General features: G+C 38.3%; 6 protein-coding genes across 6 annotated transcripts; 1 reads left to right on the top strand and 5 right to left on the bottom strand.

Moving 5' to 3' along the window:
- Positions 1-1379: 1379 nt before the first annotated feature.
- On the bottom strand, positions 1380-2073 carry PHYBLDRAFT_145026 (hypothetical protein; the record flags this gene model as incomplete). The annotated part of the gene is made up of 2 exons (XM_018431351.1): positions 1380-1629; positions 1697-2073. 2 exons carry the CDS (start codon positions 2071-2073, stop codon positions 1380-1382), a joined length of 627 nt encoding a protein of 208 aa, XP_018292633.1.
- A 585-nt stretch (positions 2074-2658) lies between these two features.
- PHYBLDRAFT_67491 (hypothetical protein) lies at positions 2659-3235 on the bottom strand (the record flags this gene model as incomplete). Its single annotated transcript, XM_018441801.1, has 3 exons — positions 2659-2850; positions 2900-2992; positions 3107-3235. 3 exons carry the CDS (start codon positions 3233-3235, stop codon positions 2659-2661), a joined length of 414 nt encoding a protein of 137 aa, XP_018292632.1.
- A 122-nt stretch (positions 3236-3357) lies between these two features.
- On the bottom strand, positions 3358-3981 carry PHYBLDRAFT_158724 (hypothetical protein; the record flags this gene model as incomplete). Its single annotated transcript, XM_018433844.1, has 1 exon — positions 3358-3981. A coding segment is annotated over exon 1 (283 nt), but the record flags the coding sequence as incomplete, so codon positions are not given.
- A 1758-nt stretch (positions 3982-5739) lies between these two features.
- PHYBLDRAFT_145023 (CCHC-type zinc finger transcription factor) lies at positions 5740-11735 on the bottom strand (the record flags this gene model as incomplete). Its single annotated transcript, XM_018431350.1, has 13 exons — positions 5740-5951; positions 6015-6722; positions 6774-7271; positions 7340-7437; positions 7509-8547; positions 8953-9835; positions 9930-9968; positions 10022-10470; positions 10501-10806; positions 10927-11193; positions 11266-11398; positions 11484-11553; positions 11629-11735. The coding sequence occupies 13 exons, from the start codon at positions 11733-11735 to the stop codon at positions 5740-5742; spliced, it is 4809 nt and encodes a 1602-aa protein (XP_018292630.1).
- Positions 11736-12392: 657 nt separating this feature from the next.
- Positions 12393-14144, bottom strand: PHYBLDRAFT_167993 (hypothetical protein; the record flags this gene model as incomplete). The annotated part of the gene is made up of 4 exons (XM_018435777.1): positions 12393-12548; positions 12732-12930; positions 12964-13399; positions 14000-14144. 4 exons carry the CDS (start codon positions 14142-14144, stop codon positions 12393-12395), a joined length of 936 nt encoding a protein of 311 aa, XP_018292629.1.
- Positions 14127-15281, top strand: PHYBLDRAFT_67495 (hypothetical protein; the record flags this gene model as incomplete). Its single annotated transcript, XM_018441802.1, has 6 exons — positions 14127-14145; positions 14219-14223; positions 14502-14547; positions 14655-14710; positions 14890-15033; positions 15222-15281. 6 exons carry the CDS (start codon positions 14127-14129, stop codon positions 15279-15281), a joined length of 330 nt encoding a protein of 109 aa, XP_018292628.1.
- Positions 15282-16097: the final 816 nt, after the last annotated feature.

Raw genomic sequence — 16097 nt, 5'->3', positions numbered from 1 at the left:
GCAACTGTCACAATGGAGTTCAACGAAAATTGAAGAGGCATCTTAGATAAAATGTGAATAACTTTGAGTCTAAAGATTAGCCGTTGAAAGAGTATAGAAAATACAAAAGCAATACAAGCATGAGAAATTTAGTTAGATTTTTAAGAACATGAACAACAACCTAATCAGAAAGAAGATTATGAGTAGAAACAGTAGGACATTAATTTAGTACTCGAGAAAAAGAGCAAACTTGACAAGGATACTACTGGTATAGCTCATATAATATACAAAGCAGTCTGCTAAAACTGACATGATGTGTGTTCTTTTGGCTCCACTCAGACCACGAATATCCTGCAAAGAAGTATGACGCTCTTTGAAGGATTTCCTTCAATCCCCTTGCACAAGGCATACCCTTGTGCATTGTATTTCATCATTGGTACTGCTTTAATAGAGCTTTATAACAAAGCAGTATAGATTGTTCACATATAAAAGTCTTCAGATGAAGCAATAATAAAACAGAATCCTTATCTATCTTTATTTTATTGATCAAATTCCTTATTTTACTTTTGTTTATATATTTATTTCATTGTCACTGACTTATAACAATTTTTCACGATAGTTATAAGCATATTTCTTGTTATATTTGTCCTTTCCATACACATTTTACTACATCTCCTTACTGTTGGATAGACCCGAGCGTTATCACAGTAATTCATCTCTATCTCTCTCTATATTTGCCTTCTGACCTCGTTGGCAACTCTATTTTCATTTATTATTTTTCTGACAACGTTGCACCACACCAACGCAACACTTGTCAAAACTACGGGAAAAAAGAGAGTCCTCCTGGGGTTCACTGGAGGTCTGCTCAGGAGGTCGCCCAGGTGGGTGTTTTTCGTCTACCCACTTTTTCATCTCCTGCCTGTTATTGATTACCGTATAACCCTGCTCATTGACAGATGTGAGATTTTATTCAGTTACTAACACTATAGAAAAAAAGTTGCCGCAAATTCCAAAAAACAGCAACTTTCAATAAAAAACCTGCAACTTTGTTTAAACTTCTACAACCATACCAAATATAGGGCATTTTGAGCTCTTTTTTGTTTTTTGAGATTTAATTCAAATATATTTTTTGGATTTTTAATTCAGAAAGCCATTTTAGGTGAAGATTGTATGTTGGACTGCATATCAATTCAAAAAGTTCAACAAAACAACAATACAGCCTATAGATTACTTATACTTTAAATATAGATATGTATAAGTTTTTTATACTAGACTATATCTTTATTCAAAGTCATCAAGAGATGTATTGGTATTGATATCAAGTTATATTTAAAAATTAGAATAACTATATTTGTACTTTGAAGGTAAAATAAATGAAAGCAAAGGGCAAGAAAAAAAAACTACTGGTAGTGACGTGGAGAAGTCCACACCACATGTCGAATAGTTGTATCATTAATATCATGGACTAGACCAGCCATCCCCCTGATGGACTTAACCTCAACCACCTTCATCTCACCAATTGTTTGGCTTTCCCAAACAGAGAAGAGCAACTCGTTGTATATCCATACGTCTTGCAAGCAATCAACTACAACAAAGAGCCTAGTCTCTCCCAAGACAGAATGAGAGAAGAACTTTATAACATATCCGTACCTTTGAAAAATATAATTGAAATATGATTAATATTACAATAATGTAAGATATAACTTGTGTTACTTACTCCTCCGGGTGTTTGAGCACAACAAGGTCGTTGGCTTGAACATGTCTGCTGTCAAAAGAAGTCCGGACTCTGTACATCACATTGTCCTTCCACATCTTAGTGATGCAGACCACCTCAATGATTTCTTGTTCCATACCTGTGCTGTTCTGGTCCCAGAGACAAGTCAATAAACTCACCAAATTGTGGTAGTTCATATAGCATTTGATTGCTATGGAAGCAAGAGACTTTCTGATTAGATTTGACCAAAGCTGAGGACTAGCAACATTGTTACTCACAACCTCAAAGTTGCTGGTCCTCCTGTCAGTCAGTCTTCTTTGCGCTGCCCGACCACCAAGACAATGCTGTATTCCAGCTTTACAAAGAAGAATATTCTCCATGTTCTTCCCAGTATCCTTCTGGAACCCAATTGCGGCTCAGTATGCACCAATTGTGCACTTGATTAGGTGGTAGCTATATGCCCATAACAGACCCATCTCCATCACCATATAACCGAGATGAATCAGCATGTGCTAGTTTATTATGAATATAGTAGGTTTTAACCTTCTTTCTTGGATTTCACAATGAAGGAAGGAATGTCAGCAATCAATGGCTCTATAAAAATGATTAAAACATTGTTTAGAATGTATTTGACTAACTTACCCTTCCATGGTACGAATTTCTTCTGTCTCTTCCTATTGCTGAGCAATACAGCATGCTAAGACTAGATCCAAAACAGAATGTCTGGTTCTGGCAAGAACAAACTTATGGACTACAGCTGTTGGCACAACAAACAGAAGGAAGTTAAGCCAGTTGGTAGCCTTCTGTCTGTCAGTTGTTTTCTTCAGCAATCTTTAGCTTCCAGTAAAGTTTGCTGGGATGTCTGATCTGGACTTGCCAATACAGCTGTCAATCTGGTCAAGTCCAATATTCAGAGCAAACATATATACGTTATCCTGTTGATTCTGGTGCTGTTGTTGTTGCTGCTAGTCATGATCTGCCTGTTGGACGTCATTGTCCTCAGTCTTGTTGCTCATAACAAATTTGCTATTCAATACATTATATAGCTGATGACCAATTCCGTGGCCAATTAGATGTATCTCATCAAACCTGAAGAAAGCAGGACTTGTCAATGTGTTGAGATCCCTAAAAACATTGGGACCATTGACACAGTATCTCTATAAAGAAGGTATTAATATTTCAATTATTCATTAATCATGTACTTACATTTCGTTCAAACTGACAGAGGCTCCCCATGGTTCTCATAGGAGCAGATATCTTCTCACCAACAAAACACATGGTGTGAAATTGAGGAATACCCTGAGAAATGCAGGCTTAGGACCCATAAAAAGAATTATGGTGAGCCAGGTTCATCAAGTCTGACATGGCTGGATTATCGCCAGCTGCCATGACAAGATGAACCTTGACACTCACTTGCCCAGAAATCGTCTGAATTCTCAGACCAGAAGTCTGCAACATATGCAAATCTTCTACGATTGATTCAAGAAAAGATGCTATGTTTTTTGGGTGTTTAGGCCCAGGAATAATTACTAGTTGAATCATAGTTTCTTTCTCATATCTAAGTATATTTGATTAGAAAATTTATACATAGCATCTAGTATTGTACCTTAGTTTTAGATCAATACTGAGATTGATAACATGCATAAACTATGGTTTTTTTGTTTGTATGGAGCGAAGCTCTGGTTTATTGGTGGGACTCTTGTCCAAAAGGCTTAAGAGGCGCCACAACTTGTTTTTGGTTTTTCTATTATTTAAATGTTTTTGGGGATTTTGTGTTTTAAGTTGTAAATGTAATGTAAAAAAAAGTGGAAACGAAGAAACGCGATGAACTTAGACAGAAAAGGGCGTTGATCAAGGTGTTCTTTGGATTGTAAATGGGAAAGTGGGTAATTGGCAGTGGTAGTGACATTAGTGGCAACGAAAGGTGATTGATCGAATATGAAAGCCCAGTGATGTCTCCACAAGGCTAAAAGAACAGAGCTAAGGATTGAGACAAGATGTGAAGTGGGATTAAGCGGGGGAGGGAAGGAAAACTTGTATAGTGCATTGTGAATGTTAGAGGATTGGGGGAAAAAGCTGAAATGCGCGAGTCAGAGAGGAAGCTTGAGTGGGCATGAGTAGAGAAAATGGTCTTGAGAGTCAATTTCCGTTCCACACAGCGAACAATTAGTGGAGGGAAATGAGGTAGGAATACGGTTATGCAGCACGGATTGACATGAGATCTTGTGGTGAAGCAGCCGGAACCAAATGTTGCGAGAGGCATACGGAAGGATAAGAGATCAGAATTGACGCCATTTAATGGCTCGTATGTTGTGCAGTACATCCTTGATAGAAGAAGTGACGACTTCACAGGAGGAATGGAATTGGCATGTAGACAAGCGTTTCCAAGGAAAGGTAGGAGAGAGGGCCAACAGGAGTGTGGAAGGGTCAACCTCAGTGCCCGTGCGAGCCATCAAGTCAGGGAATTGTTCGGTCAAGATACTTTGAGACAGGCAAGTGCGAATGACGAATGCGTGAAGGAAAAGAGAGTGATCATCTACCCACTGAAGGACTTTGCAGAGGATGCGTGGTGAACGAGGAAAGGAAGAAGGTAAGCAGCGAGAAAGAATATCCAAAGTGGTGTTGATCTCGTAGGAATCCCGGATCCGGAGGTGATGCCAAGAAGCAGGAAAAGCAGGGAGACCATGTGGAACCACAACTGCAGAGGCGAGAGGAATGTCCAGACAAGTTGGTAGATTTATCACAGTAGAGTCAAAATCGTGAGGCAAGAGATCGCAGGCAGCAAAAAGATTAAAGAAAGGACTGGTATAAGTTCGGAATCGAGGGTGTCTGAGGTCAGAAAAAATGAAAGGAAGATGGGGATGGACATCAGGTAGATAATGCCAAAGAAGATATAGCAGCCAAGGCAACACCAGACCAGAAGGAGACGAAGTGGATTGGAACAGAGGTCGAAGCCAATGGAGCTGAAGGGTACCTTGTTGCAATTTTAGATTCAAAACCCCTAAACCACCCATTTTTGTGGGGAGACATAGAGTGTCAAGTCTAATTGGTGGGAAGCTTCGATGCTGAAGAACGCGACCCATGAGATAGCAAACTTTGGTAAAGAATGTGTCAGGAACAGATACAACATGAAGAACGTGCCAGAGCTTTGACAATATAAGAGAGTTTAGGACAGTAGCATGGCCATGGAAGGACAAGGTGCGGGAGAGGTGGATATGTGAAGCTCGCTCTATCTTAGACAAGATTTGTGAGCAGAAGGAGTTGTGTTGGGTGAGAGAGGAAATGATCAGAAAGCCAAGGTAGTGGAGAGGTTCTGGAGAGCGACTATCATGCCAATCGACAATCTGCAAGCTGTGAAGGGTGTCCACCCAGTGAGGATGAGGTCTGCCTGACAGAGAGAAAGCTTGGGTCTTGTGAAGGTTGATGCATGCGTTGGAAGCAGAGGAATAGGTGGCAAGGTGGTGCTGCAATCGGGACATGTCCTGGATCTGCGGAAGGAAAACCAGAAGATTGTCGGCATAAGCAAGTAGCTTTATGGGTGGAGGTGCGGGATGTTCAGGCGTACTTTGGATCTCAAATCCAGGAAACTGAGGGCCGTGTATGAGTCGGTGCAAAAGTGGTTCAAAGGACAGGTTAAACAGAACAGGGAACATGGGGTCACCCTGTCTGAGTCCACGTGCTTGACAAAGAGAACGAGAAAGAAAACGGTTCACATTAATCTTAAGGTCAGAAGAGAAGAAAAGATTAGTGATGCAGATTATAATTGAAGGAGGAAAACCGAATTTAACAAGAACTTGTTGAAGATAGTCAGGGTGAACCTGAGTGTAAGCCTTTTCCTGATCCAAGAGAAGACCAATTCCAGAGTGACCAGTAGAATTGGCATGATCCATAACCAGCTTTGTAAGTATATTGTTATCAGCAATGAAGCAACTATGGACAAATCCTGTTTGATACGGAGGTACAAGCACTCCAGCAGCTTTGACCATTTGAGCATTGAGAAGCCGAGTGAAAATCTTGGCATTGGCATTGATCAGAGCAATCGGTCGTCAATTCTTCAGGGATGAGAGATCGTCTTTCTTGGGCAACAGAGAAACACATGTTGTTTGCCAGGATGAAGGGAATTGACCACTACTAAGAGCATCATTGTACACTTGTGTCAGCAACTGAGAGCGAGAATGGTGATGAAAAATGAGTTGGAGGATCTCATAAGGGAGGCCGTCCGGTCCTGGGATACTTGTTTGTGGAGAGCAAGACATGCCTTCTCATATGTCTTCGATGCAAAGTTCAGCAGTCAAAGAGGAACATATAGTATCAGAGAGACAGAGATCATTGGGAAGGTGGCAAAGTAAATCGTCTATGGCTAGTTGATCTATTGGTTCAGGTGTATACAGGCTTTCGTAAAAAGAAGCAGCAGCTTCAGTCATGTCATCAGGCTCAGTGTGTAAGTGGTCAGTGATGGGATGGCATAGTTTGGTGATGTTCTTTCGGGCTTGGCATTCTGCAACTGTTTGCTTGAGGTATCCTGTAGAGATCTCTCCATTCTCTCGCCAATGTTTGCCTGCATGCAGGGCAAGAATTTCCACTCTCTCCAGCTGGACTTGTTGCAACTGTCTTTCAATAATGGGCAATTGGAAGTTTTGGGCAGGTTGTTGTCTGAATTTGTGAATTAACTTGTCACGTTTACTTTGAATTCTGGCCTCCAGTGTAGTGAGTGTTTGTGTGCAGCACCTAGTAAAGGACTTAATGAAATTTGCAAGCATATGTTTTAATCTATCCCATTGGTCTTGTGGGGACATATAGGGAGAAAGTAGAAATATGGAGGTAGAAATATAGGCATCAAATTCAGTGCAAAAAGTGGGGTTGCAGGCAAGACGAGGGTTGGCACACCACATTCCCTTTCCTGTTGCATGATTGGCGGTAAACTTAAAAGTAGTTGCTACTAGACAATAATCGGACCAATTTGGATGTATATAGGACACAGAAGAGAACTGATGGCACGGGGCAAGGTTGGAAGAAGCAAATACATAATCTATGGAGGAGGAGCAAAGTTGTCAGTAGAAGGTTGGGGCAGGGACTTCACCACTCAATGTGATACAATCCACGAAATAGTTAAAAATAAAGTTAAGCCATTTGGGAGGGGCCTGGCGAGGGTTAGAAGAAGTAGTGTGGTAGGTGTAATTGAAGTCGCCCAAAAGTATGCATGAGGATGGGAGACGAGGAAGTAGTGCTGGAGAGTTGAGAAGAGAGCGGAGGAAAGAAAAGCAGTCCCGGTAGGAAGCTGGGGAATAAACAACGCATATAAGAAAAGAGGGAATAGAATTATTAGTATGTATGACTGTAGTAGAGATGCAACGGCCACAAGGGCTGAATAGAGAGTTAATCAAAGATAGGTGCGGAGAAAGAGAAACAAGACTGCAGTGCGGAGACCATAAGGAATCTTGGGCATGGAATTGTGTATGGAACATCTGTTGGAGAGGTTCAGTATTGGCATGAGTTTCTTGAAGGGCAAGTATATCGATCCCACAGGATCGAAGGTGTCTTATAAATAGGGAGCGCGTTTGTGAGTGGTTAGTTTTAGCTAATCAACAGCAATTTATAGATGCAATTTTTATCATAATTATTATTGGGGGATAGTTTCTTCAATACCCTTCATAGGGTCGTCTTTGCAGTTTTTCTCAAAGTATGCCTCTGCCTCTGCCACGTCGTCATTGGTGATTGTGGGATCATCAGTGAGGAGTGTTTCCCTACCAACTAAGTTTGTCTCAAAAGGGAGGGAAGGTGTTTTTGGTGTCTTGGTGCGTGAATCGGCTGGTACAGCTTTGGTGATGTTGGTGGGGTTGTGTTGAGACCCGGCAGAAGAGAGGGAAGGGTCAAGTAGGGCATAAAGGTTGGTTGTGGTGAAGGAGGGGGGAGGGTCTTCTTCATATGTGAGCCAGAGTGAGTGACAGTGGGTTGGTTGGTGGTGTTGCAGGTGGCAGTGGTGCGATGGGGGCCTTGCAGTTCAGGAACCTTGCAATCCCATTTGTATGAGTTGTCTACTTTGGCAGCATGAGGGCATTTAGAGCAAAGATGGCCAACCTGATGGCAGCCATAGCACAAGCAAGTTTCTTTTGGCCGATTGGGGCAGTTGTTGCAGTCATGGCCCATGGTTTGACATAGAGCACAATGGGCTCCCATATTGAGCCAAGTGGCCAAGAATGTTGTGTTATCATCGAAATCCATTTTAAAGCAAAGTGGAAGGAGGGCACCTTCCTCATATGGAGGACGCTCCACATATGTGTGTCCACTTCCATTCATAAACCCAAACAATGTGTTAATGGAGATATTGTGTACATAGCCATATTTCGTGAGAGCATTATGAAGTTTGATATCCAAGGTAGTGTACTCTTGAGGAGGGAATCGAGGGAGCTTTGACAAAGTCAGCTTAAACAATTTGGATGAGCTAGCAATGGCAGGGGAGGCAAGAACAGTTTCGTTGTTGTACCAAAAGCCTATACAACAAGCACAAGTATAAACATCTTTGGAGCTCAAGTGGAGCTCAAAGAGGGTACCAGCTTTATTGGAAGGGTGCAGGCCAAAGATTTCGCCAGGCAAATAGGACTGGAGCAGAGCATCAAAGAAAACAATGAATTTGGGAGAGGTTTCCCAGGGAGTAGTGTAGTAAACAGAGAACTGGCTAGTACTTTCTTGCCAAGTGCGAGGTTTTGTCAGGGGGTCATTAGACCCAAGTACGATGGCATGGTGAAATGTCAGTGTGGTGTTTGTTAGGACAGTCAAGTAGGTGAGAGGGAGTCCGGGTGTGGGTATTGTAATAGTGGGTGAAGTGTTTGTATAGCCGTTTATGAGGTGTTCCCCTGTGGGGGGGGGGGGGGGTCCAGTTGTATAGCGGAGGAAGCCATGAACATGCATATACTATGGGAAAAAAGTGGTATTTTTTGAATTTGTGACTTCATTTTTGGCCTATAATAATCAAAAAATCACCAAAAATCCAAGTTGAAACAAGAAAATCTTTATTCTTTGAAATTGTTGATAAAAAGCAAATGAATCACTTAAAATTAAATCTCAGGATGGACAAATGTCTATTCTGATTAAACATCTTACATTTTTGGTAAATATAGATTGAAATTGAGAAATATTGGACGTCAGAAATAAAAAAAGAGAATATCTAAACTTTCTGCTGCTTGGATAAAATTTGTTAAGACAATTTGAAAAAAAGAAAAATTTATTACAAAAAGAAAAAAAAACAAATTATATATCACTTAAGGCACCAAGTGTCAATTTTGGACCACGTTTAAGGCTAGACCAAATGATGTAATGGCTACCATTGACATTTGATGGCACCAAGCCAACCAACTCTATAATGTCACTGGCATGAATCACTATAGTCTTTGGTTTTACTACAGGTGTAATAAGCAATCCATTTTTCAAATGCACACTATATATGGTTATGAGAGCTAGTAGCCATCTCTTTGAGTTGTGTACATGTTGGAAGAATATAACTACCTTTCCGAAGAAATGCTTATATTCTGGATGGTAAGAGTCGGATCTTCTGGAGTTCATGTTCACTTGTAGCTGCACATGAGCATGACATGCCTCTCTTGTAGAACTTTGGTTGAATGCAGCGTCAATAACACAACTGTTAAGATAGGCCTTGCGACTTGTCTTTATGGAAGGCTCAAGCATACTACATTCTTTTCCCTTCAAATTATAAAACGTTTTAAGAAGCAATAAAAGATGAGATCTATCTTCAAAGCTATTGAAAATTGTTAAATTCTTCAAAGGCCCCCAGAACTCAATCTCACACTCAGCATTGGCAGGATCACCTCCTTCTGTAACAGGCCACCCGTTGGTATATGCACTGTAAACTAGAAGGTTAGCTGATGGAGTTTTGGTGCTTGTAACTGTTGTCAGTTCTGCTACACACTGGGATTGCGCCAGTCTGATCATGATGTTTCCAGCATTGACACTGACTTGGGAGTTACTCTTGATGGACCCGGAGTACTCACTAATGGCTCTTTCCACGGATCGTGTGTTATATGCTCTTGGCGGGCCATATAGATCAATCATTTGAGGATAATGCTGAATAATGTGCTGGTTAATTGTGAACACGCCAATGTCAATATCTGCTGTAGAAAGAAGACTCTTTAGAAATACGTTCTATTCTACAAGATTACTAAGAAAAAAGGTAAAAGTAAATTACTATGAGAAATGAAATAAAACATGGCATTAAACATACTTTCTTATTGAGGGCTGATTCTCTGTTGATAACTCTCAGCTCATGAGTAAATTGCATGTTTGAATCAGGCCAAGTAATGCCTTTTGGGCAACCAAGTCTTGGACACACTCTGCAACCAACATGAGGACAACAAAGAGTAAAAAGTCTGCCCAATCCACAGCTCTAAAGAAACTGGCATTCTTTGTCACATCTCTCCAGGCACTATGCAACAATGTAGGGATTGTGGATTTTGCGGCTACCATTGTAGCACCAATCTCCCTTTGAGTGGCAAGAGAAAGACATAGAGAATGCTTGATTCCATACTTTCTGCATACAAGTCCCCATACTTGTTTACTGATTCCATGGCACAGATCATGCATCTCGTCTAACGCAAAAAAAAACAGGCCAGAGAATGTTTCTATTGAGGCTAATGGTGACTGACCATTGAGCCCCTTTCTGTCTTCACTGCTTGCCAGATTGTAGTTTCTAAAACTCTCCAGTGAGCACGTCTGGGTTCCAGGCAACATGTGGAAGTACTGGCCATGTTTAGGAGTTTGACCCACTATGTGACAAATACAACAGCCATTCTTACTTGTGTGGCCAACATGGCATGCCAGCTTTGCCAGAGCCAGAATATTGCTAGTGGCCATGAGGACATGCACCTTTGCTCTGATTGTCATTGTCATTGTCTTTACTTCCATGCCTTCTGTCTGGAGCAAATGGAGATCTCTCAGAGTTGGCTTAAGAAAATACCAGATGTCACTGGGACCAGTGCAACCAGAAAGTATTGCTATTTGGATAGTCCTGTTTTTCTCATAATGGATCGTTGGACTCAAGTTCAAGACAGTTGCATGAACAATGGTTACTGATCCAGGTACATTGTGTGGGTTGAACCCGTCTATAGACAACGAAATCGTAATATTGTTTTCACCGGAAAACAGATGCTTCATAGATTGGTACACATGACCATCGAAAACATCTGCTTTCTACCCATCTTGGCTGGATTGGTGGTTATGACAATAGAGCATTTCAGCCCCGGTCTTGTCATCAGCCAAGCACAAAGCAAGCTGTCTGGCCAAAGGAAACTGTACAATTGATCTCACAGGAACCCTGGTGTCACTTTTGCTAGTTTGACCATTTTTATATCTTGCTTCACCACATTTTACGTATGTGATATCATTCTTATTGTTGAACTGCATACAACTTCTGATGCAAATGTTGTATCCATCTGCGTTGATATCCAAGAAGTGCTCAAGAAGCTTGTTTCTAAGGTGTGGGCTGCATGCTTGGTACGTAATATTGATAGAACAATCAAGGATCTGGTTGAAGTGTTCTACAATCTTTTTGTGGGCTCAACAAGAAATTCCGAACTCTTGGATCAACTGCATGAACGTTAGATTCTTTTTATCATTGTTTCTGGGAACAGGAAGAGACTGGCTAAAATCAAAGACTAGCAAGGGTGTGGTGCCTTTAATTTTGTCAATAATATTCTCATATTATTCTCCAACATTGTACTATAGTAAGATAAACAACAATAAGTATGATTATTGTGATATATGTATTTATGGATCTTACCATGGGCTCATCATTTTCAGTACTGTCAATGATATCCATATTATCACTACTGCTTGTATTGATGTTTTCTCTGTTTGTTTATAAAAGTATACAGCTAATTAATATACTGTCTATCGTTTTGTGTTTTTGCTTTTGATAAGCTTACCCAAAAGCCAAGTTAGGAAACATTGCTGATGTAAACTGGCTTTGATCAGAAAGAGAGACAGTTTGGGAAACTTTGCCATTGGCAAGTAATTCTGCCCTATTTGTCATACATCATTCCAGACATCTTTTATATGTTCGATTGTTATTGTTGTGGGGAGAAAATAAAGCAAAATATAATATAGACGAAAGAATTTGTGAGAACTTGTGTAGGTTGTTTATTTCAAAAGAAAAGTAAAGAATGATAAAAGTTGATTGTTTTTCTACACGGAACTATCTACTGATATTTATATGTTTTTCTAATTTGTAATTCAGTGTGTGCTTAAGTAATCTTTATCACGATGAGTCATCTTCCAGGAGTATTGTTCTTCTGGAAAGATCCGGAAAGACCAATTGATATGATACTTCTCCAGTCAGATCAGTCCAAGAGTTTTGGTAAAGAAGAACATTTATGCTATTGGTAATATTTTACTATTCCGACCCAGACACTTGGGTAATGTTTCATAATATTAAATAGTTATAGTTGCAGTCTCTCAATTAAGTATTTGTATAATAAAAGAAATATGTAGATAAAATATAATGGTGCCATATATATAATGTATATGTATTTGTATATCCCATGTCATGGTAATAATAATAAATAATCAATTATGTGTATGATGATCTGTGTATTAGATAATATCATAAAGGCAGATCCGTTTGACTGGAATAGCTGAGGATATTATTTTATCCTTCAGACTTACTCTCAGATTCAGCAGTAATTAATACTCATTCACAACAATCATAAGACATTGCTGTCAGAGTCATCAAATAGCTGCCAAACAAGTTATATTGCTTGGATAGATTTCCAGAAGTGTCATCTGTAAAGAGAATTAAAGAAGTGAGCACAGCCTTCATCAATGTACCATCAGATTTTTCCACTTTCTATTGTTTTGCAAAGCCTTTGTCATTCCACAAAATGATCACCAAGTCATCTTGCTCATATGCTTGTTGGAAAGAGAATGACTGTTCAATATCATCAATATCAAAGCAAAATCCATGATCAATTTAAAGGGATTTCTCCTTCACATGAACAATGTAAGATAATGGAAACATGTACTTCTTTACCAATACAAAACCAAGCAAGGGCACAGACAAGTCTTTCTTAACCAAATAGTCTTCAGCATAAGAAACATAGCTTTCAGATTCAACAGAGATATCAGAAGATGGGGTTTTCTTTTGCTTAAAGAACTGAGTAGTCAATAGATGATTTGCTTCGAAGTTCATGCAGTTTAATTTGACCAAATGTCGAGCCCAAATGTCATTGCTGTTATCAAGAGTCACCATAGGTATTTAAAACATCTTATGGGTTTGCCACTTTTCATCTTCTTGTAAGCAGTTTAATTCACTGGTGCTTTTGTCAGGGAGACTACTCAGCAAAGGGTTCTTGTTAGGGTCATCCATGAGGTATTTCAGATACATTGAAGGCTTGTTCATAAAAAACTGATGTTCTTGATTTTTCTTGTTATGGCCAACATGCACAGTGGGAGTTATTGAGTGAATACATGATCTTTTTCTATTATTGTAATTGAGAATAGAGTTGGTAGCAGATATTTTCAGGTTAGGAGATTTTTCTTTAAGTCCAAAAGCAATATTCATCATCACCAAAATCGATTTGATCTTTTGTTCAGAGAAGTTCATGCAGCTAGCATGAAAGAAAGCCATGAAAGCAACTTCCAAGAGCGATTTGAAAGGATCAGATGCACTGTGTTCCAAAGGATAGTTCTGAATAAGATCTTAAAAACTATTTATCAGGCTGTCAGCATTTTCAGATCCATCGAAATTAGTTTTAATCTCTTCTATCCCAGCTAAGTCATCAAAAGGAGCAATGTTGTTAGCAGTTGTGTCAAAATCAGTAGAATTTTCATCAAGAAAATAAAACATATTAGTCATCTTCTCGTAAGAATCCTCATTTTTGTCATCAAAGTCAGAACTTGAAGAACCAATAAATTTGCATAATTAGATTAGTATTTTGCACTGTCTATGTTAACTCAAAAAAATATTCTTATTGTTCATCATTTTCAGAAGAAGAAGGATTTTGGGGATAGACAGCAATAGAAAGATCGTCATCAGATACATTGTCCAAGTTGTCAACAAAGTAGTAGTTGTCAACTGAGTCTATGTCAAAGTCGTCATCAAAAACAAAGGCAGATGTAGAAGCAGTAGTGGGGGGGGGGGGGGGGGGGGGGACAGACGCAGAAGAAAAAGAGGCAATTGAGATGTTTAAAGAAGAAAGTGAGTTACTCATTGATTAAATGCAACAGTTTAGTTGTGCTCTTACATAAGTTAGTCTCTAAAATTTGAGAGAGCTGCATTTGGAGTGAAGCAAGTATTACTCTTTTGCTTGCATGTCTTCTCATGTGCATTGACTCTGTATTTCTGTGAGTTGCTGTACACTTTACAGAATGTGCAAAAATATTTGTCAGGTTTCTTTTTCCTACAATTAATCATGCCTATTAGGCCATGATTATTTGCACTCATAGTAAAGTTTGTTGTAATGTAGAAAGAAAGACTATGAAAAAAAAGCCAAGAAAATGCTAAGTTACCAAAAGTGTTTCACAACCAATGTCACACACTTGGGGTTTTAAGCAAAAGACTAGAATTTTCCTTTTTTCTCTTTTCTTTCTTTCTTCTTGTCTTTAGTTCAAGTAAGTACTAGTAAATATGATGCGTATTTATTTTCTTTTTAGACACTTTTTCTTTTGTATAAGATATTTTGCTTAACAAACTAAAGCGCCAGATTTATAAAACTTTTACTAATCTTTTTTTCTAGATTACAGTCATTTTGAGGAGCTACATTGTGTGATATAATAAAGATAAATATCTTTATTTTAATAGTTTGAGATTTATTCAACTATTAACTTTTTGCTTTATTTTGCTTTAGGTAAGTCAGAGTGGAATCTACTTTTTATTCTTTCTAAGAGGTAACTTTCAATGATTGAACACGTCATGCTTTATCAATAATACTAATCCTTATTTTTATTTATATAGCTCTTGGTATTTTCTATCTGTTGCTGCTTCCTTACTTCCTCTACTCCCACAAAAGTGTACTGCTGCTACTACCACACTTTTCTCTCTATTATTATTATTAAATAGTACTTTTTTGTAGTGTTTTCATTATTATATAATATTGCAAGGATATTTTTGCTTATATTTTAGTACTGCGCTTTTTTGCACTTTTTTGAGCTTTTTTTTCAAAATAAAAAAAAAATTTCAAAAATAAAAGTTTCGAAAGTTTTCAGACCAGATTTTGCATAAAACAAATTTTACAAATAAAGAGCCTTTTCTGCACATTTCTCAGAATGGGGGAAGCAGTGGTGGGAGGGAATTTGAGGGTCTTCACAGTTGCTGTGTGTTCTATATTAGAAAGGTAAACCCTCAAGAAAAATTACTGTGTATAGAATAGTACACTGTTCTGAAAGCAATATTAAGGTTTGCAAGAAAAATCTTTGAGTGTGATGGGAAAAAAGGGACGTTTTTTGTAATTGTGGCTTTATTTTAGACTTATAATAATTAAAAAATTACCAAAAAATCAAAATGAAATAAAATATTCCATAGCCACAAAATTGGAAGCCAAATATGGTAAGGTGTGGTACCCAAACAATATTATTGTCTTAGAGAATTTTTTTGTATAATTTTATAAGTTGAATTTTGTTCTTTCAAATAAAGAAGGAAAGAAGGTTTGGTCTTTACCACCAGAAATTTTTCTTGTGTAATCATATTCCCAAAATGGGCTTACATAGCTGAGTAAATAGTTTTGTTTTTTATGAACAGGTCATTTTTTGTAATGTCTTCTAGTCAAAAAAATCACAAATTTAAAAATGTGTTTTTACAAATATAAAAAATGTTTCAATAATAGCTCAAAATAAATTTTGTTTCAAATAATTTTTGGGTTCAAAAAAATAGGTTTTTATTTTTAGTTTATTTTGGATTGCAAAAAAATAAAAAAATTAAAAAAATACTAGGCTGGACCATGTAATCTGCAGCAGTAGTGTACTAGCAAACTAATAATACTGGCTAAAACAGTAGTATGGCTACTAGCACCAATGCCTGTGGATTATGTGGCCAATATATAGTAAGCTAATATATCTAGCTATTTGGAGAGAAAACCAGCATCATGAATAACATGAAAACCAAAGAGCTTGAAGTCTTGAGTGCCAAGAAACTTGAAGACATGTGTGTCAAGAGACTCTAAGAAAATAAAATCAATTATTAATCATATTTAAAGTACTTTTGTTTAAAGATGCTTACCTTTGATTCTGCCAAGCCATTTATAATAATAAACAGTTGAATATCTATAAGTGAGAAGAAGAAATAGCTACAGTGAGGGGGAAAAGTATTGCAACGTTTTTTAAAACCCAATTATATTATTTGAGTAACAGGTTCTTTCTTTCACTTTTATATTACAATTCTAAATAAAAATGCAAAAATCTA

The sequence above is a fragment of the Phycomyces blakesleeanus genome, assembly GCF_001638985.1.
Source record: "Phycomyces blakesleeanus NRRL 1555(-) unplaced genomic scaffold PHYBLscaffold_9, whole genome shotgun sequence".
NCBI classification, from domain to species: domain Eukaryota; kingdom Fungi; phylum Mucoromycota; class Mucoromycetes; order Mucorales; family Phycomycetaceae; genus Phycomyces; species Phycomyces blakesleeanus.
Note: the sequence above shows the minus strand (reverse complement) of the source record. Positions and strands in the feature narration are given on the sequence as shown.